We start from the raw sequence: 26,493 nt of genomic DNA on the forward strand, positions 1-26,493 counted from the left end.
TTGGAATATGGGCTTACACCACTTGGCATCCGCACGGCCCAATTAAATCCAAGTTAATCGCCCGTACATCGACCACGGGATAATCTCTACCGACCTATTTGGATTCACTTCAGAATATTCCGTCCCTCCGAACGACGGAGATGGCGTTTTTCCGAAAGCCTCGGGCTTCTGCAAACAGACTGGCGATCCTGCGTCCTGCAGATCGATCGGAGATCTCCGTACAAAATCGACAACATCCTCATCCTTGCTCGATTCCTTCCCGTTGCTCCTGCTCGGGGAGTCCTGATGAAACAGAAAACTTTCTTGAATCTTCTGCCTATTAGCCAGTGTGATCCATTTTAATGAAAAAATTCTTGCACGCAGACCATTGGAAAAGTTTCGCGAAATGCTAGTACGGTGTAGCTGCGCGGGTAGAGAAACCCGTGACGGTGCAAAAATGGTTTGTTAATTAGGTTTCGAGAGTGAAACGGTGTGTAGAGGCGAGTGGGTTGCATTTTTTAAAATTGCAGTCAGGTTAATAAATATTTTAATTGAAACCAATATTTCAGATGTTTGTGAAATTTCTGATAGTTGAACTCGAGTCTCGAACAATTCTACAACTGTGAGTTATAGCACGGTAGAAACTTCAAATGTAGAAAATAAAATCTTGATTTAACCTAGAGAAATGAATAAATAATAATGTGCTTGTGGCTTGACAAAAAGATTACAGAAGAACAATACGTGTGATACATGTCACAAATGTATACATCATATTAGTCCTTGAGCAATAATTAATACACTGCGGAAGTTTCTGCTAATTCACAGAACGTTTTGAATTAATTTATAGAGACCAAAGTGGAAAAGAAATTTGTTTACCGAAGTAAGGGTTGTATCAAGTTTCAAATAAGATTGCATTAACTCTCGTACACTGTTTGGGACAATTGGACACGAAGCCAATGTTCCATTTTTAATTATATTGTTTACTATAGAAATTTGTAAATTTATTTAACACCAATAACTTGCATAAATATATATACATATTACGAATTTTATTCAAGCCCAAAGTAATTCTTTATTGACCAGCAGAGGAGGCTGAACATTTAATTAAACTTTCTTAAACTTCTTAGTCCATAGAATTTTCAATAATAATAAGGTATGTCATAAATGCATAAAATCTGGAATCTATTGATCATCTTACTGCTAGATTGCTACCTTTTAAAAACCACTTACTTTTATACCATCTTACTTTTAAAAACCACTCGATAGTTTACCTCGAAAGAGAGTCGCGCTTCGTGATTCAATTCGCAATTATCGACGCCGTCTTCCAGATCCCAGTCCTCCGATTTACTCGGATCGTACTTGACGAAATCGGCGTCGACCACATCGTTCGGCCCACAATCCAGCTTCTCTAAGACCTGATACTCTGGCAGGTTGTCTGGACTTCCACGCCTCGGTATGTAATCCTCCAGCCGAACGCTCGTTTTCTGCGGGTCAGAATAAATTCGTGCTTTATCTTACGTCACGAAACTGCTGCATTTTCAAGGTTTTCGTGGATTTGCAAATATAATTCGCAAATTGAAGTCTTTTTTACATACTAAACTTTCAAATCGTTAACTCTCAAAAACCACACTATATTTTCCTATCGTTTTGACCACACACGGGTAGCGTAACCTAGACCGTTCTTTCGCCTGTATCTCAAATATACAGGGTGTCCCATTTAAATCGACCTACTCGAATTTTCCGAAACTTGACGATATTAGAAAATATTTCAGACAGAAGTTAAATGGTGTCAGGGTGTACACTTTCTGGTGTAACTGTTTTCTATGTGCACTCGTAGAGGTCATATGAAGGTCAACTTTGTTTTTTTAAATGGAATCTTATATTATTTAATGCACTAATTCGCCATAACTAACTTAGTACTTTGTATGGGGAATACCGAGTAGCTTCAAATAGTGCTTTAAAAAATATACGATTCCATTTGAAAACATGCAGTTAACCTTCGTATGACCTCTACAGAGAAAAATGACCTCACATAGAAAAATGTTACTCACATTAGAAAGTGTGCCCCCTGATAGGTACCATTTAATTTTTTCCAGAAACATTTTTCAATATCGACAATAGTTTCAGAGATATTCGAGTGGGTTTCTTTAAATAGGCCACCCTGTATAAGTAATTTAATCACAAATGTTTTGATAAATCACTACAGCCCTAACTTCCCACCCTTTCCCATTCAGAAATGCCAGGTATCTTTCGGACGAACTGACCAGGATATCAGTTAGTCCCATGGCAAGTGGGCCCTCTTAATCAGACAATGTGTCAAAACCGGTAATGACCTTTTAGTAACTTAAAAATAAAACAGAAGTTCCATATTCTGACTGTATACAACAAAAATTAACGCTTTCTTACTATTTTCTAAAGAAATAAACAAATTACAGTTGTCAGTGGGCCCCAATTGTCTCCTGACATCCAATATTTTCAGACCCAGTCTGCCACTATGAATTACCATAACCCAATTTGGTCTTCGAGAGTTAAACTGATATCTAAACAGTAAACTTTTAAATCCTCATGATACTAAAAGGAACAATATACCAAAATCCAGTCGAACCCTTCGAATCATCGAAGCGAGATCAGAGAAGTCGCCCTACCTCGGAGAAGGGCGCGAGGAAAGATTCAGCCGGAAGGGATCCAGTGCTGCTCCTGACGGGTCTCCTGGACTTTGTTCTGTCCCCGTCAGCCTGTCCCCCCTTCGCCCCCTTCGCCAAATGCCTGGTCACGTCCAGCTCGTCGTAATTCGGCAGACTGACGGTGCTGTAGTTCTTAGTCCTCGCGCCACTGGTCGACTTCTCCGTGTCCCTCGAGGTATCCACGATCCGTTTCCCAGCCTCCTTCGATGCCCATTTCTCCTCGCGATTAGGAGTCGACGAGTCCTTGGTCGTTCTGCTCCTAGCGAATCTGTCGTATTCCTCGGCCTCTGGAGCCCTGCGATGATGATGGTCGCTCTCCACCGTCCTGCCGGACTTCCGGTCCTCGATGTGGGACGCTCTCTTGCCAGACACCACGTCGCTCGATATTATCCTTCCGGTGCCGTTAACCTGTTCCCGGAAATTCCGTGGAATTCATTAGAATCTGGTAGCGAGGTAGGTCGAAACGGTTTTACTGACGGTTGAAGGATATTGATGTTTTAATTATTAAGAGATTGTTTTTACATTAGGAACCATAGGATGTATCCTTAGGAGCAAACTTAGCTTCCGCTAGGGGAAAATGTGGCGTAGAAGGGCCTCCTACCACTTGGTAAATTTATTTTAAGTACTGAAATAAATGCTGAACTAAATGTTAATTTGGTTAAATTTTAGTAATTCCCGATACCAAGTGGTAGGAGGCCTTTTCCCTACGCCATTTTTTCCCTTAGCGGAAGTCGAACTTGTATGTCAGTGTACACTTATGTCTGGAAATTTCAATCGAGTGTCAGTTAAGAATAGAAAAGGAACATTTTGTGAGCTGTTGTAAATTGAGGTGTACAGTAAGTCATGGATGAGTGTTCGAACGTCATCCCCGCCACTGGAGGATCCCCATGGAACCAATCAAACATCCAATAGTGGGGATGACGTCTGAACACTCGGTGTCGAGGAGTCTTCGAACACTTATCGATGATTTACTGTATTTGAGGTTTCAGAGGAGGAGGATCCAGAAGGATTTGTGAAAATAGTTTTCGATAAGTAATACGAACTCAAAGTGGAATATGGTGACATGACAATTTGTTATGAGAATTGTGTATATTTTAATTTAACCCTTCTTCGGATTATAGGGGCCACGGTGTGTGTCCAAAGATATTCAAAGTAAGCACGCTTTAATATATGTTGATATAATTACACGAAAATTTATGTAATCCTTTATTATTTCATTAAGTTTTTAAATGTTCCAAAGCAAATTCGTTTGCACTTACAATTTCCAGAAATAATGGATCTATAGAACCTTCTAAATTTGGAAATCCGAGTGCGGGTTAAAGTGATGATGAAAAAGGACGACACGAACCAGAATAAAAATGGTATAATGAAGCATATACGTCTACTTAATGTTTATAAAATGTATTTAAAATCGTAACGTTACTGCCTATTATATCACTGATTTGCTTTGATAGGGGCATAACTTGAAAAATTTAAACTTTGCAAGGGAAGCATTTAAAAAATTCTAATTGACTAATATTTGAATATTGATCTCATTATATGTTATAATTCGTATTGCAACTACACTCAATTAGATTAAATAGGAAAGCACTACATTTGAGAATTTTATTTATGCAACAAAGGCAAAAAATTTGTTTTTCTAGTTGTATTACTATCAAACCAAACCAGCGATAGGATATACAGTGGGTGATCAAATTACTAGAGCCACCTCCACAAATTTAGGATCTCACTGTGTTAACTGTATTTTCTAAAATTACATAATGCAAGTTTATTTTTCTCTGCATATTTCTAACGGACAATTATTAATTAAAAATGATTTAACACAAGAACCTGGATACACAAACGACAATATCTCTCGTATAGTGGCTCTAACAAAATTCGATCCCCCGCACAATAAAATGAATATCCCGAACACATAATAACATTAATTAAACCATCACAAACCATTTGTCACTGGGACAGTAACGTACGCGGCAATAAGCCGAACGGAATACGTAAGAACAATATTTAACGGCGCCATTTGGTAACAAAAAGAATTCCTCTTCCGTCGAGCTCGACGTCGACAAGAAAAAAACAAAGAACGCTATTTTTCACGAGCACCGTCGTTTCGCGTAACCAGCCGCATAACAAACACCGTATTCCACCCAGTAGAGAGAGACTCGCGGGATTCGTAAATATGTTTTAATGTCGGATGATATTTGTTTCACAGATTCGCAGCACGGACGTTTCACCCGGCTCCCTTCTGTTCCCTCAATCGCGGCGCGTTTTACGTCTAGTGGTAAATATTCCCGTTGAATATCGAGTTCGAAATTTACAATGGAGATCCGGGAGATGTACACTCGCCTTGTGTTCATAAATCTCCTTCGTCCTTCTTCCCTCGCGTCCCGGGTCCACTTGCGGCGTAACATCGTCCGGCTTGGCCTCCTCATCCGCGTCCTGCTCGTCCCCGCTGCTTTTCGGCGACCTAACCGACGAGTACAACGGCTCGTCGCCTGTCTCAGCGCGCTTCGAATTACCCGGCGACGACTCGGCGATCTCGTCCGGTTTCGGTGGCAGGGGCCTGCCCTTGTTCCTCTTTTTTCGACGGGGCGGCGGTACCGGCGTGGCGTCCTTCAGATTCGAGCCTGTTCGATGGGGCAGAGATTTTTTTACCTTCTAGAAACTTAGTTTAGATCGCTGTAGACTGGATTAGTGAACACAGGGTCACATGGGGAAGGGGGTTTCGGTACCCCTTCCGAGACCATGAGCAGAGCGTTGAAATTCCTAGCCTTTATATGGACCCAAGGGTCTGAGAGTGATGTTACCTGGGGTATTTTAATTCTGACTCTTTCCACACGTCTCAACTTTTAACGCCCGAGCCACATGAATGGTCAGGTGTACTTGTCAGGGGTTGGAGAATCATTAGGACGGCCTATAACTACCTAAGTTTATGTGCTATGGAGTCGAACGTCAGAGAATCGCACATCTTTCATCTCTGGTTAGGTTAGTATCAGCTCACTCTTTCTTCACCCACAGGCCGAGCCTGTACAAATGGGGGTATGATCGTCGTATCATCATCATCGAGAGAGAGCTAGATCGTCTATTGCAACCCCCAATGACCTGCCTACGTCCCGAATATCTCAGGAACAACCCCTCCTCTGTTTACCCATTTTTAAGCTACCATCCCCCATCCCCAAGGAGGAAGCACCAATGAGGTAGATGGGGAGGCCTTGTTAGCCGGTCTTTAGTAGAGGTGTGGCAGGGTTCGCACGATCTCATCCCCTGGGAGGCGCGATGAACCACAAATGAATTCATCGCCACTGAATTTAGTCTTGCTGCAGCTTGGGTATTGAGTTTAAGATAGTAAAAGACGAGTGGTAGACTGGACTAACCCGAGTCAGATATTTCTAGACGCGAACCTGGGAATCCAAGGAATTCTGAGTGTTTAGAATGTCCCAGAGGTCTCAGGGGTCTCAAGGAATCGAAGGATCTCGGAGGTCTCTGTGATTCCAGCGGTCTGGAGACCATTCTCCAGGGGGTCTTTGGGGTCTCTGGGATGTGGGAGTAGGTGTCTGGTGTTTCTAAAGCCTGGAGAGTGGGGATCTCTGGGGTTCCAAGGGTCTCAGGGGTGTCTGGGATCTCCGTTGTCCAAGAGAAAGATGAGGGTCAAGCTCCCAAGACTTTTGAGTCTCAAGGGAGTCTCCTAGACCCAGAGGACTTAACGGCCTTGGGGGTTTCAAGAGTCATGATGTCTCCCTATATTGAGTACCTAATCGGGGACCATCTGTATCGGATCATTTGATTCTAGTACCGTCTATATCGGATCTCTCGGATCTGTTATCATCTACTTCGGGTCTCCCGAGTTTGGAACCGTCCGTATCCCGTCTCTTGGATCTGGTATCTTCTACAAGTCTTTCGAGTCCGGTACTATCTACGCGATCTCAGACCGCTTATATCTAGTCTCTCTAACATCATACCACTTGTGTCAACCACCTAAATTCCAATTAATCCTTTAAAAAAAGGGCAATATCCATTCTTCAAATCGAAAATTTTTGGCAACGGCCCACGGCATTTCACTCAGCACTTACCCAGATTTACGTTGCCCGCGAAGATAATAAACTAACGAAACCACGGCCCCTGTTTCTTCTCCGCGGAAACGTGCCAACTGAAGATCCCTCCCGAATGCCCGTCCCGAAAGTTTCACCCCGCTTTTGACGAAACACATTCCGATTTTTTTTTTTATTTTTTTTTGTTTCATGGATCCAGTCGGCCGCTTATTTGCAAAACACGGAGAAACATCCCACCCCCCCCGGTACCAGGGTGGCGTTATCAGCCGGCACGTCGGGACGAGCGTGTTCTCGTTAAGGATACTGGTTGGTGGTACGAGCTAACGATAAATTGCGGGCTTACAGCTCGACGTCGGCGTGGTGGCGGGATAGAGGCTCGTGTCGACGGTCAGATTCGTGAGGGCCGAGCTCGGCCTCGGCGTGCTCGGCACTTCGAGGTTCACGTCGACCCACTCGCTCGGATGAAAAGGCCTGTCCACAGAGTCTATGCTCCTGCCCCGCGTGAGCACCTCTCTTGGCGGCGAACCGGCATATCCTATTTCGGAGCTGGAAGTAAATCGAAACAAACGTATGTGAGGTATGTAAATGCAATTATCATGATTAGACTGCAGATGTTTATGGAAATTTACAATTTTTTACACTAATATAGGAAAAACAAGGTTGCAAAGAAATGTATTTCTGTACTGTGGGTGTCAATATGTTAACCTTTAAGTGCTTTATTTGATCTTGAAAGCGTGCATTTGCGTGCTTAACACGTTCCCTGCCAGACCGTTTTTTGAAGACTTCCCGTTCAAGCCGCATGGGGCGTATACGCCCCACGCTTTACATTTGTATTATTTTGTTTCTGGCGTATGCCTTACAATAATTAAAATAGTGCAAAAATCATAATTATCAAGGAAAGGTTGTATAGTTTAACATGCATAACACAACAAACCAATAAATTTATTTTTCTAGGAATTAGTTTAACAAATAACTGGCTGAACATTATTATGCCAAGCGAGTGGCATCCTCACATATAATTTTTTTTATCATGCCTATATCAATTTAAAATATAACATTTTAGTTAAATTCAAGTTTGTATGCAATTACAAAGGGATGTTACGATGAACTTTGTTAAAACATGGCAAACATAAGTGTGGTTTATCCACACAACTATCGCAGAATGTTACAACTTTTACAGTGCAGTTTCTTGCCGACTGGGTATTGTATCAACGACACGCGAATAAATGACTGATCGGAATAAGAGAAATGCGGTTAAAACAAGTCACAGTAAAGAAAAATTGCCCATCACGCCGCGTGGGGCGTATACGCCCCACGATTAAATGAGGGCATCAGCAATAGTATTAAGATGTCCATAATTGACTCCATAATGAATTTTTAAAAAATTCTTCATTTTACAATGATAATACCAAATGGCTTGAACGGAAAGTTCAGCGTGGGGCGTATACGCCCCACGCGGCAGGGAACGTGTTAATTATTCGTAAGCTATGACGAGTATACTTATCGGTAAACAAAAGAATACCATCTTTTCATGAAGAGCTACTCGACAGAAACATTGAAAGAATTAATAATAATCTTTATTTTACTACGTTCTGGAAGTCATGGGACGCTATAAATGCATAAATATCTGCATTCTAAATACGATTTTAGTACGTCGTTAATGTAAATTCTGTGAACCGCTCGTAAATGGTGCTGAGTTTATATTTAAGGCTGATTTTCTTTTTTGTTTCTCAAAAATTGGCCATTCCTCTATAACGAGATACGTTGACATATTCAATTTTATAGCGCAAACCATGTGTTTATTTTCATTAAAAATAACACCCGAGAAAGAGCATATCGATCGAGATATTTTGCTGTTCTTTAATTTGATATTAATGGAAATAAAGGAAATAAAATTGAAAGAGCAACCAAGGGTACTTCATACCCCGAAGGGGAACGTTAAGAGCCCCATCGAAAAATCGTAATCGACTTCATCCGCTTTCTCACAAAACGACCAATTAACAGAAACGTTCGAATAATTAAACTACATTCTCCTCCGTCGAATCTCCCATTTCAATTACAGCTTTAATATCAAACCTCCGATTAACTCCAACTAAAAACAAAAGCATCCTTCCTATCGACCCCGTTCATCGGACACCCGACAAAAGAAGCCACGCAATATTTCGGATCTTGTTTCACGCCTTTAATTAACTCCCCGGTAGACAATTTTTCATCGACATCGCTGTTGTTCGGTCGTTCAATGGCAGACCATTTTTTTTTCGAGATCCATTATATCTGCCATTTTTGTTTCGATAGTTTTATTAAGCGCAGAAACGGGAAGCAATTTTCTTTCCTGTTCCATTATACCCCCCCGTCCCACTCCAATCTCACGCACTTTTTTGACCTGGAATCGGTGACAATTTCAGTGTTTCGAAAAATTTCACCGAAAATTATCCAAGCGCCGTTACAATGCAGCTCTATTATACGGAAAGGGGGAGTTTACTCGCGAATGCATGCCGTGTTTCTTCGTGTCCCCCGGGCCATAACTCTTCCGTGGGAGACGGCGGAACGTTGCCGGAATTCTTCCTGCTGCCTACGGTCTCGTCCTTTTGTACGAAAGTTCCCTTTTAACTTTCTCGCGGAACGCTCTGACGCACGCGAACGATTCGAGAATATCGACGAAAAATCGTGGAATTCCATCGATTAACTTTTTTGTCTCGCCTTCACCAACCCCCTAGCGTCGTTTCTTCTTGTCTCGTCTCTTGGTTCGCGTCGTAGGAGGAATTCTTTTCGTTCGGACGATCGGAGAACAGCCACGAAAAGCACGATCAAAATAAAAACGCCGTTAGACTGGCGGGTTTTTCTGCCTTTTCGTTACGTGTCACTCGGTTCTTTCTGCACGTGTATCATTCGTCTGTTGGCACTGGTAGCTACTCTTTAAGGCTCGTTCACACGTTCGAATAGTTTGCGCAAACTGACTTGTGGATTCATGTTTGCGCAAGCAAATCCTTGCGTATAAACCAGTGTTTCGAAACGTGGGTTGTATGCCCCATCGAAGAGTACAGTGAACTCTAACTATATTGCCATGATCCAGAATTGGGCGTTATTCGAATGAAATTTTATTCGTGTTCAAATTCCAATAATTTTTCGAATAAAATTTTATTCGAATTCAAATTCCAATATATTTTTCGAATAAAATTTTATTCGAATAATCTTCGAATAAAAGTTGCGAATAAACCGAATTTATTCAAATAAGAATTTATTCAAAGGAATCAGCGAATAAGAATTTATTCGAAGGAACCAGCGAATAAAAGTTACGTCATCGGCGACACGCACCAGCGACGCATGAATCGTCCGGTTCCTATCCAAGGATGGGAAACAATGTCGCTTACTCTATATGACTAACATAAATCTAAGCAATGTATTCGTTAAATTTTTCTTACAATCTCAGATCAAAAAGACGCAAGAAGCGACCTTTACTATTTTCTCCGCGATTCCGACCAATTGCAACGTTTTCAACATTCTGTTAACACATCATTTAGTACACTAATCCTTTTAACTTCGCAAAGAAACTCAAGTCACTTGGTCCAATTTTGAAAGAGTTGTTCTGTTTTAAAGGGTGTACGAATACTTTTTGTATCTGGATCCCGTCAGAATTCCTCCGTTGTCGCGGCAACGGGACACTTCGACAGGTCCGCCGGATTCGCCTAATTCGACGGGTAGGGGGGACAATGAGAATGATGCATCGGTTATCCGTACACGCCGGGGCGCATAAATTAGGTCGCGGCAGAATCCCTCGAGGCTTCGACTTAACGGAGTGCATAAATAAAGTGCAACTGCCGCCGATGCAAGGGCGTCGATCCACCAATCGCAGCCCAGGTACATGTTGATACACCAAACAGGGATCGTTTGTGCGGATCGGGTGGCATAATAATCGGTTAGGAGGCATTACGGGGATTAGAGCTGTGTAGGTGGATGGATTTAGGCTAACGATGCTCGCCGTGCTAACGTTCTCTTGTAAACATCTTACTTCTCCGTGGCTTCGCTGTGATTTACGGTGATCGAAACTTGGGGATCTAATAACTAGACTGCGGATGTTTATGCAGTTTTAGAAATTCAAGCATTAATTTATAAACATGTAAGTTATTATAATAACTTATTATGTTCATTGTAATATATAAATATCATTAAATTTTATTTAAATCTTCATTTTCCTAAGAAGATTTTAGTTCCTCTTGTACTGTCCCCACTCTATTTCTTATTACTTTATTTATTATCCTCGCTTTAAAATATTTTTTGTTATTCACCACACGTTCAATACATACATCATTACACGTTACACGACTCAATTATTATGCTTTAGTGTATAAATCAAATAAAAATACAAGTTCAAGATAATAACATTTTTCACACGTTTGAAAATAGCAAAAAATAGGTCGGTCGGAACCGACCCCACCTTACCATTCGAGGGTCAAGTCCGAGTCACCTCGAAAAACTAAATAAATATTAACTCGCGTTATTCCATAACAGAGAGGTTCCCAAAAACGTTTGAACGAAGAACACGGACGGAATGAAGTCGAGGGAAATCGCGGGTTGGCCCACGTTATGAACCTGTCCGCCGTGGGGCGCGGAGCTTTTAAAATTACGGTGCCCTATAAACGCCTGTGCGTTGCAACAATTTCAATTCCCCGCACGGCGAACCGTCTGCATTCGAGGCGTACAACGTTACTCTACCGCGTATCGTGACACGTAACGAGACACCGGAGGAATGAAACTGCGCGAAAGATCTATGCGTAGATAACCACACGCTTGTAGATCGTTTCTGGTCGTACACGCGAGCCCGTGCTGCCCTGTTCCCCGATAGGCGACCGGCAAGACCGTTGTGCCCGCCGTCGAAAGCCCGTATTGGGCACGGGGATTAATGGCGCGACCGGAAACGGGGATATATCTTCCGCGAAACGTGAGTTAAGGGTGTTTAATGTCTCCTGATACAGTATCGGGCCGTTATACTGGAGTGGGGGAGGGGGGGGGGGAACTGTGCCTGTGTTTTTCATTGCAAATGGACGTAATTTCAGTGACAATTGATCTCGCGGACATAATTAAAACAAGATTCGTGCACAGTCACTCGCAAAAATCTCCGTATATCGCATACAGTATTGCTCAAAAGGTATTAGGACAGCTGGTCTGTATAAAGAATGTTCGATCTTTCGTAAAATATTATATATTTTACGCCATTTGTTACTTTGTAGTAACATGAGCGTTGTTCAGAGAGGTTTCATAGATGAGTGTTCCGATTAGAGAATACAATTCCGGGATCCCGCGATCCTAACTAGTTTTTGGATTCCAAAAATCTTAAGAAATATGCAACTAATGGCGGGAATTTCGAGATTTTTTTTCAAATGAGACTTTGTTTATAAACAACTTAAAAACATGAACATGAATGGAATGAATAAACATAATCATTTCGTAATAATAATGACAATATTAATATTATTGTTTAAGTGAATAATAATATACATAATATTCAAAATAACGCTTTTTATCGTAAACTGCATATAATTTCTCGGTTGGAAGCATTCTAATCCAAACTGTACTAATGAAGGTTTATATTAATGTAAATTATGATTGTTAATTTTGCGTTTAACATTAATTAAATACTTAAAATATGCCGGACGGGTGAAACGGTCGGATACTTCTGTGAGCAAACAGTTAGTTACAATTACCGACAAAAGTTAAAGAATAATTTAATTAACCAGTGACCGTGTAATGTACAGTGAGAGACAAAAGTATTCGTATCCACGCGTTCGTGGAAATAAAGGACGCTATATTTTCTATATTATCAATTACGTTGAAATAGACACTGGTAATAATTAACTTTCTGTTTTTCGTATATTTGTTACTAATTATGTTTGCTATATAGAGTGTCCCAGATGTATTATTCAATATTTTTAGAGGTGGTAATTCAAATGGAAAAAAGAATGTTTTAAGATACTATTTCTAATCTACTTCCATTACACAGTAACAATACATAGAATTATATTAAGATGTACTGACTTAAACATTAAACTCAATTATCTCCAAAAAGGTTCGTATTACGACAAAATTTTATTCCATATTGTCGTCTTCTTTTTTCAAGTACTATAAAATTACCATTTTTACGATTATACCACCACTTATGAGACTATCTATAATATATTATTACGTATTTATATATGCATTATAGTTTATATCTATAGTGCATAAATATTATAAATGTTTTTCACTTAATACTGTCACGTATATACTGTTAATACAACGAAGAAATAATGATTGTTCCTAATAATGCTTGACTACCATAAGATCACAGCACACGCTGGAAATCACGGAAAGGGAAATCGATCTTCTCGCGAGAGAAACACGCAAATCGCAGCGACGGGCGATCGAATAAAACGATGGCAAACGCAAAAGAAACGAACGGAACGAAATAAAATGCGGAGGCAAAGAGAAAGTCGAACGCGGGCGAAGCGTGCCGATAAAATTAGAAAAATCGGGGTTTCCCGGGAAGGGAAAATGGCAGTGAAGAATTGAAAGGCGTCGCTTAGTGAAAAACAGCTGGCATTTGCAAAACGAATGTAAATTGGGGAAACGTTTGGAATTGCACACGTAAATTCGGAATTTTCCGAATTCACAGCTGCGAGAAATAAATTACGATTTCCTCGTAGTGGTTAATTTAAATTCACGATTAAAAAAAGAATCTACTGTATCTTTGAATTTTCGAAATCGTCTGTGGGACGTAAATTACAATTTCCTCGTGGAGGTTAATTTAAATTTGCAATTAAAAAAAGAATCTATTATTTCTTTGAATTTTCGAAATTGGCAGCTGTGGGACATAATTTACGATTTCCTCGTGGCGGTTAATTCGATGTACTAATTAAAGAAGTTATTACGAAATTATTTAGAAATACTATGCCTTTAAACTTCAACTTTTGAATTGAAAATTGTAATATTGCTTCAGACTACGTTAAGTTCTGTGTTATTAATAAAGACAATATTAGCTTGCTGTAGATATTTCACGATGCTGTTAAAACGGATTAGAATCTCGATAATTTTTTAGCGTAGCAATTCACAGACTGTTAAGGATTTAAGTTAACGATCATCGTAATTAGTTTCGAATTTGATTATAATACTTAAAGATGCTCCCGACGTTTCAACTAACTCGAAACGTCTAATTTAAGTTTTCAATATAAATACCCAATTAAAAATTCGTATGGGTCTTTTTTACCACAGAAGTGGTTCTCAACTTTCGTTACATCTAATATCGTTTAGTCGCTCGTGTGGCATTTACACAAACGAATTAAAGGAGCAGTAGTTCAACACAACTATTTAATTAATATGACCGATAATAAATGATAGTATCGCTGTTTAAATAAATATTGAATGCATAATGCGTAATATATTTCTTGTCTTTTATAAAGTCAGAAGAAAAGGTTACTCACTTTCTGTTGTACAAGAAAGAAAAGGAATTAAAACTTTCTATCGTACGAGACAAAATTTCGTATGAATTTATTTTAATGCATTTTTTAACAAAACTGCATCATTGCACATCATACCAGACATCGATCTTCGTTTTTGCAACGCAAAAACGTTAACATTTAAGAAAAAGTAAACTCAGAAAGACTGTAAATCTTCATTCCATAATTCCATTGGAAACAGCAATCTATGCCACGCATATAAAATAAAAATACTACTCTTACTTAGTAAAAAAGAAAACGAATAAAAATTAAATGAAAGTACCATCCAACCGATTTTCAGTCTTCTCTTTTTTCGACTGGACCACAATTTCCTGTCGAGTGTAAAAGTACAGGTTAAAAAAACTATTGTTTTCGGGGGCCAAAGAGAAGAAACTCGTGTAAGCAATCTGTCTCGTCGGGTTCCGTGGATCGTTTTTGTTCTCCGCGAATGTTGAGCAGAGAAAAAAAAACGAAGAAGACACGACGCACGCAGCGGCGATAGGGATGGGGGAGGATGACGTTCGGGTAAAGGTCGACGAAAACGAGGAAAGGTGGAAAGTTCGCCGAAAATAGCTCGGATGGTCGTAACGTCCGCGTATAAACATGTTACTGTACACCTGTGCTTACACGAGATGAGATCCGCGATCGGAATATAAAACAAGTGCATCGTAAACGCGCGCGTACCCCGGCGACGCGGTAGATTACCAAGCAGCACGGATTCGCTTTGAATCCGAAAGCGAGCCATTTATAATGCGTGGATTCTCAAATCGAATTACACCGCCACCTCGCGGATACTGGAATTTCTGAAAAGGGAATCGTATTTTTCCGCCACCTTCGTTTCATTTCTTTTTTGAATAGAAAATTAATAAACTGAAAGTCAGGTAATTATAATAATTATGTATACACAGAAAGCTTAAAGTTGGGACACAACAGTCCATCGCATACAGTAAATCATCGATGAGTGTTCGGAGGTTTCTCGGCACTGACAAGGAGAGGTTCCCAAATGTAAGCTGATTTTTTAATGAGGTTTATCATAGTGATAGAGCTTGAAATTCTGAGATCAATGCTATTTTTTTGGTTATTAATTTATGAGATATTTAATGTTAAAATTGCAGGCTATACAGGGTGTAACAAAAGTGTTGTAGATCCCTGAAATGTGTCACTCGTGAGGTGATTTGGAACAAGTTCTTCCTTAGCAAAAATGTTATCCGAGGCTTCGTTGGGGTTATCGGTCCCCCCACTCTAGTTAGTATACTTTTCGATATTATTAATATTGGACCAATTAATAGCCAACAAAACAGCATTGATCTCAGAACTTCAAGCTCTATCACTATAATAAACCTCATTAAAAAATCAGTATTACATCTGGGAACCTCTCCTTGTCAGTGCCGAGAAACCTTCGAACACTCATCGAGGATTTACTGTAGATGATTCAAGATTGTCTGCAATAGTCGCTATCACGGACTAAATATCGTTCACACGAGAATTGTTTAGTTTCAGGGTGCTCGACGCTCGGAGGGTTAAATAGATCGACCTGTACATAAATCAGAGAGAGATCGCCGGTATTGTCAACCGTGAAGATAAAGGCGCCTATAAAAGACGTGAGCCGGGACAGGTTACCCGCTTATCGTGAATTAACATCTCGATCGCGTGACGGCTTTTCTTCCCATACAGAGGCAAGTTTTCGGTCTCGTAGCTACGTATCCCGCCCGATACTGGTCGCGTGGGCCATGTTTAGGCTGGCTTTCGTCGCCCACGCACCGATCACCGTAGCGATTCCTTTTTAAGGTCAGTGGAACGAACGTTGCGTCCGCAGGTGGTCGAAAATAAGATGGCCGCGACATACTGGCGATCGCTGCCATTTCGGGAGTTCCTGTTCGTTGTAAAATCCGAATTGTAATATATTACCTCTTTCTCTGAGAAACCAAACGATGTCGAAATTTACGAATACCATTAATTCTTTTATATCGACGTTACACTTTGATACGAAAGAACGTCGATTATCTGATTGTCGATCACTGAAAACTGGGATCATCCGAAGTATTAGATCACCGGACCGCCAATGTATATTTGAAATTGTATTTAATTAAAAATATCGAAGATGCACCAAGAAGAACTCCAATGTGTTTGTCAGATTCAATAGTTATTTTCGACGAAATCAGAAGCCTACGCCGTTTCAGTGATATTTAACCTCGTTCTACGATACTCGCCGCCATCTTGAAAAATGAAGATGGCGGGAAGATGCTTTGAATTTGAAATATATCAGCAATTTATGAAAAAAATAATAGATTACCAATTGATACACCAAATAAGAAAAACAGTGCAAGACTATATTAAAATTTTTAGTTCAGTTTCTATTGTAAATCGTGTAAACTACATATAAACGCATAAATAGTATAAAATACTTATCACCGTCTTCATTACGCACAGAAGACGCGATTGGTCTCGAGGAACGTGATTATGGGGGAAGGATCACTGTGTACCGATTTGTTCAGTTATTAATAATGAGAAAATAATTTCACGTCGTAATTCCGTCGCGGGATAATATTTTCCGTTGGGGGTTCGCGGCACAGCTCTTAATGCCTCATTCAAATTAGCCCGGTGTTATTCCAGTTTCCCAGGGAAACATCAAATATTGACCAATTAGCCGTAGCTCCGCGTTACATCTTAAATTACCTTCCACTCGGGGCAACGCGGAGAAATTACACACTAGTGGAGGAGCACACGCGTTTTCGCGTAATTAGGGGCCCGGTGGCAAGTTCTTATCGATCCGCCCGGACGAGGATTCGCGCAACGAAACTAATTCCGTGAACGGAGGACAGCTGGGACAATTTTTTCGTCAACTCTCGAGCATTCTTAGTGGTTGGGAAGATACTCAACGCATGGATCCACTGATTAGCGGTTCGATTAGAATTGCAAGTAAGACCAATAGCCGCCATTTTACGTACTAAATTTCGTTTTTTACGTACTAATTAGTACGATTACTAAATTTCGTGAGAAATTTGTAGAATTAATACGTATACAGTTTTTTTTAAAATAGTTCGCAATGTTGGTGTTTGATTTTCTATAGTCTACTGTATGACCACCCTAAAATTTTCAATTTATATGTATTGTGGTGAAAATAAAAACAAACCAAGTATGTCATGACTGAAATCGTGCTAAGAAATAATGTTTCTCCAGAAAAGGATGGATTAGATTCCCTAGAGAAATATGTGGTTCGTTTACATTTTAACCACAATACATAAAGATCGAACATTTTTTGGGTGGTTTTATAGTTATGCAACACAGTGTATGTATATACAAGAAGTCCTGAGTGACTCATCAACGCCCAGCTCTTGCCGTTTAACCTAGAAATATGAAATTTTAGGGATAGCTTTGTCTTAGAACGTCCACTAAGAAAGAATTTTTCGAAATTCAACTCTTCAAAAGGTGAAAAGGGGTAAAATGTATTTTCTGGGAATCTTTACTATCTCTTAATCCCGATGAGATATCCTACTGCTTTTTACATTAAAATGCTACTTATTCAAATGGATAATAAATAATTTCAGGATGTTTTGAAATTCCATCTACTATGGATAAAATGGGGTAAAATGTGTTTCTATGCATTTCTCAATATCTTTTAATCCAGATGTCATGTCATACTGCTTTTTGGTTCAAACTGATATTTAATACAAACGCCTGAAAAGTAATGCCAATGCTGATAAAATTCTGTCTTCAGGGGGCGAAAAGGTGTCCTAATAAACGAGGATGAATTGAATAATATAATATACATATATCTACTTTTTCCTTTTTATTTTCTTTTTTGACAATTCAATTTAAAAATTTCATTTGAAGAATAGTTTTGCCAAATCACGAAATCCACGCGAGCGAAGCCGTGGGGAAAAAGTTATTGTTGCATATTGGGTGGTATTCCACGTACAGAAATAAGTCGAAAATATAGAATAAAATTTTATCGTATAATGTTTTATTTCTGAGATACAGTAGAACGCCGATTACAAACTAATGGGAAGACAAATCCGTTAGAATAAATGGTTTTTGGGATAATGTAAGAGAACCAAAGTTTAATACATATACAAAAACGATAAGAAATTAATTAATTTTTAATAATAATAACATAAATAAACGTTTAAACGGCACCTAACGACTATTATTTTAGCTTTATCATTATTTTCTTCAACAAGAATAAATGAAGCAATATATCTTGGATTATCTTTACGTATTTGAAATCCAATATACTGTATTGTCAGTCGAAGTGCTGCATAATACATTTTAAGATTGCTTAAGAATAAAGGATAATATGTTTTACCGTGTTTCTTCCGAACTAATTCCTTCAGAAAACATTCGTGACTCGTTTCGTGTACCCGGTAATCTGTACTTGAGACGATCGACGTGTCCGATAATATAATCGACATTCGAATAATCGGTTTTCAACTGTAATCGAATCTGAAAATCAGCTGGATACGGGTGAAATTGAATTGGACTTGGCCAACGCGTCTGTTCCTTACATTCTGTTTCTACTTGTTGTCAGCATGGATACATATACAGGGTGTCCCAAAATATCTTCGACTCCCGAAAATGAGGATTTCCTGGGAAGATTTGAAACAACTTTTCCCGTAGCAAAAATGTTATCCGAGGATTTGTTAACGAGATATTTTAACGAAAAACCACGACCAATCAGATGGACGACTGTTATTAACGAGTTTTTCGTTAATATATAGTTAACAAAGCCTCGGATAACATTTTTGCTACGGGAAAAGTTGTTTCAAATCATCCCAGGAACCCTTCATGTCCGTGAATCGAAGATATTTTGGGACACCCTGTACAATACTGGCGGCCAAACGTATCGAACCAGATCTAATAAGTGATTATTCTATAAAGATTCTATAAAACTAGTGTGCCAAAGCTGATTGGAAATGATTTCTAGATGCACCGATTCCGTATCTTTCATTACATAATAACAGAATGATAACTAACAATAGTGTACACGTTGGATGAACTTTCAAATTCGATTATCCTAGAAACGAAGCATCGTACGAAAAAAGTGTGTGGCACATTTTCAACTAGTATCCTACTTTGTGCTAGAATAATCTACTTTATTTCAAAAATCTTTAGATTGTTCTCAAAGAAAACCGGTTTGGCCTCTTTTCCCTATTGTCCTCGTAGATTTGGTGTATTTTGTAGCCAGCAACGAGGTCCTTCGAGGGTGTATCCCTGTCCCGTGAGCACTCCACGAACGTGAATCCAATCTAAACAATGACTCGAGATCGGAGAACGTCGGTCAGCCGCGGACTCGACCTTAAATGGTCACATTCTGCTGCGGGCAGGTGCGACGTGCCACTCGAACCACGTAATTTCTGGTTGCGTTTCGTTCATTCGTGTCCTCGTCGCCACGAATTCGATCTAGCCCTGGGGACTAATGGCGTTTCGTGGCGACACGCAAAATAACTTTTGATCAACGATCACGATGAGACACCCTATCGGGATATTGATCCGTGCACGGGTATCCTTATGTAATTATGAGAACGAGCCTCGTGCCCTGTGAAGCCTCCGTAATTGCTATTGAATCGTAGATGAAATGAGACATGCTGTTTTAAAAATTCATCCGACACGTGTGCATTCGTGCTGACATTAACATTCGAAATACCAAACCCGTCAAAATGACGGATTGCAGATTTCTTATTTTACGATTACCGAAATTCACGTTTATCACTTCATAATAGCACACGTAAACCACGTTTATCACTTTATAATAACATAAACGTTGTCGATCGAGCTTCAATATCCTTTAAACAATATTTACTTCAAACTTTTAACAATTTCGTAATGCCCTGTTACATTTGCCGCCTATAATTCTCCCGATACATTACTTACGAACGGGAGTGTAATTTATACAGGGTGTCCCAAAAATGTCCTCCGACCCGGAAATGGGGCACTCGGGGGGTGAATCGGAACAACTTTTTCCTTAGTAACAATGTAATTCTGAGGCTTCGTTACCGAGATATTAACGAAAAACCGCGACCAACCAGAGCAAAAATGTATAAATATGCATATAACTACTATACTCGAATAGTGTAATATAATAATCATGAGTAACAATAAACGCGTTAGAGAAAAATCTATTAAAAAACAGACCGTTTTCAGAATCTTTCACAAACGCTCCGACACCTCCGGATCATCAAGTCACACTTTCAAAGACGTGTCAAAAATCTTTCACCCGGCGAACGTTTGTTTTCCCGAACCGAAAAAGAACAGCCCCATTGTCAGAGCGCGCCAGAGAGTCCCAGCAGTAAAATAATTCGCAGGTGTTAAAGAAAATTTCCGTTCGCGCCAACCTGACGGATCCTTTTTTCCCATCGCGTCAGTTTCATCCGATTTTGCGTGGTTATACCAGCCCCGCGAGTCGCTCGCGGGAATTTCAAATCCCCCGTCTCGTTGGTCAAACGCGTCGCTGCAAAATCAGCCCGACGGGCACGTTCCCTCCTTGTTTTTTTTTCTTCTCTCTATTCCTTTTTTTTTTTTTGTTCAGCTACGCGTTCCTCCGTCCCGGGATGGATCCATTATTAAAGCGGAACGAGCCGAGTCGACGGGCCGATTACGCGAGCGCGGAAATTATGATGCCCCGGACCCGTTAAACGCCGATGAAAACCGATTTCCGAAGCAGGAACGAATGGTCCCTCCTTCCCCCACCCCTACCCTGCTCACATTGCGTCGAACACGCCGCGGCTGATTAGTCCTCTCTCTAAGCTACTCGCCTCGGGTCGCCCGCCGGAAAATCAATTTGCCCGAAGGAAAAGTAACTTTCACGGTGGTTAATTGCGTTCGGACGGTTACATGCGCCGGGAAACACTGCGTAAATAAAATGTAGACGAGCTGGAAGTCGACGGTGAATAGACCGTTCGTGAGAGAGGTGTAAGAAGAGAAATTGGTTATACACATGGTTTTGATTAGGTTGGCGGGAAATAAAGAGAACCTTAATATAGAGGTTGTCTTTGTTTCATTTTATATACTGGGTGTTCCGATTGAAACAGGCCATCTGAATATCTTCTCTATCTGTGATCATACGAGAAATATGTTTTATGTAATTTAAATGATTTAAGGGGAAGAATCAAATGGTGGAAGAAAGTATGTAAGTGAATTTAAAAGTTTTAGAGTTCAAGGTGATTTCAAGGTAATATTATTATATGTAGATAAATGAATAGTAATGTTGGTTATAACGTACAACAGGGAAGATAATGGGCAGATACGTAAAAAAACATGATCTTGAGACATTTTTTTTCAAGACACCTGAGTATGCATAAAATCTGCAATCTACCCATGATATACATTCAATATATTCATTTTATTTACCCACGAATTTTACAGTAAAGGCGTCTTATTTGTACATTTCAATGATTTTTTCACTCAGAGCCATTTTCAACTTTCTATATTTGTATCTTGTATATTTTTTGTTTAGCACTAATTTTTTTAAGTATTCCTTCTACGGTGCGAAGGCGTTTATAGTAATCACGAACGTACTGTTTACAAGATATATTAATTATCGATCACGTGAGGTGAAATTCGCATCGAAGTAAACAATCGTCGGCGAAACGAACGACGTGGACCGGGTACCATAAACAGGACCCAAAACGGGAATAAAAGGGTGCAATTAATGGACAGCCGAGCCAGGCTATCCCGAATTCTTATTATCTCCACTTGTGCTCGTCCACGAGTGTTATTAACAGCAGTGCAATTCCAGCCGTGGCGCGGGCAACTTTCCAACGGTGCAGCTCTTAAAAACGACACTTAAATCCTGTTTCGCGCCACCGATAAAGCTCTCGTACAAGCCACACCGATCCACTTAATTGTCTACGTATACCCGATATTTTAAACTAACACGTACACCGCCAGAAAGGACGCACGGAGTGATTCGACGACGATACTACCTAACCCGGAAGAATAAAACCTTTCTTTTTGTTGCGAAAGAAAGTATACGGGGTGTCTCAGCTAACTTGATTACCTCGAACAATGAGTTTACACTTTATGAAAATGTTGAGGCGTGGAACTTAAATGGCATCAAGGGGCACATCTTATAAGGTACGTGCTCTTTTTTGTTGGTGGAAGTATTTCAGAGATTTCAAGGTCACCTTGATTTTTTTTTAAACGGAATGACCCATTTTTTATACCGCAGATCGATAAAGTATCGAATTCTGAGTAAAAATGTGGTGACCTTCTTACGTCGTAATCCTAATAGGTAAAGAGATATTTACAAAAAATTAATTTTTAAGCCGTACTATTTTTCTTAAAATATCTCGTTAACTATTAGATTTAGGATGTTTGCAGATCAATACATTTTTACTCAGAATTTTAAGAAATCAAGGTGACCTTGAATGCCATTTAAATTCCACGCCTCAAAATTTTCATAGTGTACCGTTAAGTTATTATTCGAGGTGATCCAGTTAGCTGAGGCACCCTGTATATTTAATTTAAAAGAAGAAAATTGTCGACAAAATTTTGGGCGCAGACTTTGCCATAATTGACGGTTTCAGTATGTACAGTGAAATAGTAAATACTGCTGATATTTTAATACATTCAAGACGAAGTTTTCCGTTTACACTGTACAGTATCTTATTAAGATATCCGTGGAACACTTTGATATCTCTTACATCAGCTTTGACGAATTTTGGAAATGTCGAAGACGACGCGCAAAAGCTTTCGTTTAGAACCGTGTTGAGTTTACTACATACCTCGTTATATCGTCATTTATATGTTAACGATGTTACGTTTAAGATTACAATTAATTTGAGAGTTTGAAGTCTTTGATAACTTGCAATCACGTACCTTGTCACCCTCTGCGTAGCACCCCCGAGAACTGATCCTTCTTCCTTTAGGCTTGGATAGATCTGAAGGAAAGAGATCAATTTTGTCAGGAAACTTTATTCAACGTCATGAGACGCAAATGAAAAGGAACCAAAAAACGTGTAGTATATATATAAACAAATGTGAAACAAAGTTAAACCCAACTTATAGTATACAGAGCATATTATTCGGTGTACCAATAAGCAATCCACTATTCCTTAACAAAATTTCCAATTATTAAGTTTATTATTACCACCAATTTAGTAATCCACTATTCCTTAACGAAATTTCCAATTATTAAGTTTATTATTACTACCAATTTAGTAATCCACTATTCCTTAACGAAATTTCCAATTATTAAGTTTATTATTACTACTAATTTAGTAATCCAATATTCTCAACTTTATTCGTTTCGATAGATGTTAAGAATCTAGGTACATTGTTTAATTTATATTTATAGTGATTCTTTTCTTACGCTACACCATTCTTAAAGAACGAAAGATCGAGAAAGATATTTTCAATATAAAATACATATGTCGGTTCACGATTAAAAGAATAGATGGATTACTTATTGGTGCATCTAATAGATGATGCAATCTCGGCATGTCGAAAAGTGCATCAGCAGGCATTTCGAGAATGAGCTCGACGGTCTCTCGTCGCTCGTTTAAATCTCCCGGCGGATGCGCCGCCGTTCAAGAACACCGGAAGCCCCCGCGTAATTTTCTTCCGTGTCGTTGCGTATAAAATATTCCCCTCTGGCATCAGCTTTTTTCAACCTTTTCCCATTTGCTGCGCGAGATTACATGGGCATCGGTTGTAACCGATGCGCTCGATCAGGTTTCTTTTTTCTTTTCAAGATGGCGGGCCCAAAAGACGTAGACACGTCATCAGCAACCAAGATGGCGGACAGTTCCATCTCGTAACCAATTTCCTATACAAATACGACGCGAATGAAGGATCCGTGGCGGATAAATGTAAAACATTTTACTTGTGTAAAACTAGTAACCAAACGATTGGCCTTTTTTTATCAGTAGAATACGTTCTAATATAAAAATGGCCAAGAATGAAGATAACCGGTTTTGTGCACCAAAGTCTTCAATTGCTTGTCACTTTTCCGTCAAAAGCTAAATACTCCATAAAACCACAATAACAACCAAAATACAGCAGCTACTACTTTCTTGTACACTGAACACAAAGAATTATTGGAAATAAACAAAAGAAAAACACATTGATCCCAACCAGTGCACAAAAGGTCAATGACACAAGAGTCTTCAACTTTTATTAACAATATATTCTCAAGAACAACTCCTTTAAACGAATGAATACGAATAAAGAGAAATACGGTTCTAGAGTGCATATATTAAATGCGACGTTTATTAACACAGGCAGTCGAACAGTTTCAAGCATCGAACGGTTCAGGTATCCCGGTTTGGGAGTCGATCATAAAGTCGATCCGCCGCCATAAAGACAAAAAGCAGTTCGATAGTTCACCGTCGACGTTGCGTAAAAGATACGGTTATCGGGCGCGGCGTGGTGGTCCGGAGAAACTTTGAAATATTCAACGACTGGGATCGGTGGCGGCCGGTATGAATATAATCCCAGGTATTGTCCCGCAAAAAATTGATTCCTTCACGCGTGCCGGCGCGACCCCAAACCCCCTTTCCGTAACAAACACGAAAAATTAAATCCAGCGGCCAGTCCCTGGGCACCGGCTGAAATTAAATTGAACTTACAGGTGGCATCGACGAGCGGACACGAGTAATTTGAATTTTAAAGTGGACCCACGTTGGCTGGATCAGACCAGGCGTCTCTCGTTCCTGCGATATTTCGAGCCCTCTTTTGAATCCCGATTCTTCGTGCTCCCTTCCGTCATTTTGACCGTAATTCTGTCCTTGTTAAACAATTTGGTATAGGGGAAATTTTGCAGTGTGCTTGTAAAATGATTGTTGGGCAATTTTTGTCTAGTGATACGTTGTTGGAATTTTTGTGAGAGCTTGTCCAAGGCATTGTATTTGCGGACGGACTGGAATTGAACCGAGGAAATATTGACAGGGTATCGGTGAGTGATGAAGAATTTTTTTACAAGCTTTACGCAAGATTATGTCTACGATAGTGCATTGAGAATTATTGGAAATATTTAAACCTCTGCGGTTTCGATTACTGAGATTTATGTGTTTGTGAACGTGTTACGCGAATATGTTGATATTACACGAATTTATTTATTGACGTTCCTCGAAAGGACTATAGTCTTGAGAAATTGAAGAAAACATTATTATGTAAATTCTGGGTATTGTCCTGAGAGTAAATCAGATTTTATCGCTTATCGTTAGACTGCGGAAGTTTATACAAATTCATAATTTTCGGTACCAGTATCTAAAAATTAAAATGCGGCAGAATTTCACTTTCTACACTAGAGACTATACTACCTTAATAATAATACCTAAATAGTGTAAAACTTTATTAGAACCTTTATATTGTTCATTGCGAAACATTCAGTTTCTTTCATTATAGAAGTGGACAGACAGGAATAAAAATTTGCTGTACTTTATTCATTTCACCAAAAAGGCGCCCATGAAAGACAATGAAAAATGTCCATATAACCCCACACTAACCTCAAACGACGTTCAAAATATATTATATCCACCTAAAGAATCCTTCAAAATTGCAATCTATGTAATCTATCAACATGAAATTTATTCGTACATTTCTCGAAAACATAATATTCGATCATTCATTGGACTCAGCAAAGCCATAATATAACACATGCCAAATGTAAAAAAAAAAGGTACATTCGTTCGTTTCTACCGCTATTCGAAGTAGAAACGTCGGCTGTCTGATTAAGTAAACCGAAATCGCGTGAACCGGAAACAGAACAGAGTTGCTGTCTGATCCCCGACGGTCTTGTCGAAGGATTGCGCAATCACCGGTACACGTAGCCGTCCTGTGCGAGTTGCATAATTCCCTTTTGTGTCTTCGCCAAGCACGAAAATACTGTTACACGCGAACCGTTGCCCGTCGTCAATCTTAACAGGATTTCAGCGTCCTCGGGAACGACCTTTAAACCGCTTTTCACCTGCGATTACACAGGCCGTGCTGGAAAAACGTGACTGTTCTTCCTTACATAAATACATATACATATATATGTATCTGTTAGAAGATTTCAAGACGAATTCGGTAAATATCATAACATAACATGTGTTAGGCGTAAAAAAATTATAGGCGTATTTGCAAAAAATCGAAGGTGACCTCGAAAAATCATGAAAAAAAAAGAGTTGACAAAAAATTTGCTATAATCACGTTAAAGCTCTCTTAAAACCATGCTATACCTGGTAAAAACATTTTCGATCGGACTACTAATAACATAGTAATCTCTACTGATCACGATTCGTGGTTCACCCTGTATATACTTGTCCAATCATTCAGTTCGATGTAAAATACATTGTACATCGCGATGTAAGATTTCTCGTGATTGCATACGAC

At 39.6% G+C, this 26,493-nt stretch overlaps 1 protein-coding gene across 1 annotated transcript in view; it reads right to left on the reverse strand.

Moving 5' to 3' along the window:
• LOC107186543 overlaps positions 1 to 26,493 on the reverse strand; it is a 50,119-nt gene that overhangs the window by 2,849 nt on the left and 20,777 nt on the right. The window contains exons 2-7 of the mRNA XM_015574436.1: positions 22,996 to 23,057; positions 7,053 to 7,255; positions 5,007 to 5,287; positions 2,625 to 3,071; positions 1,251 to 1,463; positions 95 to 282 (exon numbers count right to left, since the gene is read on the reverse strand). Coding sequence (XP_015429922.1) covers positions 95 to 282; positions 1,251 to 1,463; positions 2,625 to 3,071; positions 5,007 to 5,287; positions 7,053 to 7,255; positions 22,996 to 23,057 — 1,394 coding nt within the window. The remainder of the gene's footprint in view (positions 1 to 94; positions 283 to 1,250; positions 1,464 to 2,624; positions 3,072 to 5,006; positions 5,288 to 7,052; positions 7,256 to 22,995; positions 23,058 to 26,493) is intronic.

This window comes from Dufourea novaeangliae, unplaced genomic scaffold (genome assembly GCF_001272555.1).
Source record: "Dufourea novaeangliae isolate 0120121106 unplaced genomic scaffold, ASM127255v1 scaffold65, whole genome shotgun sequence".
Taxonomy (NCBI): domain Eukaryota; kingdom Metazoa; phylum Arthropoda; class Insecta; order Hymenoptera; family Halictidae; genus Dufourea; species Dufourea novaeangliae.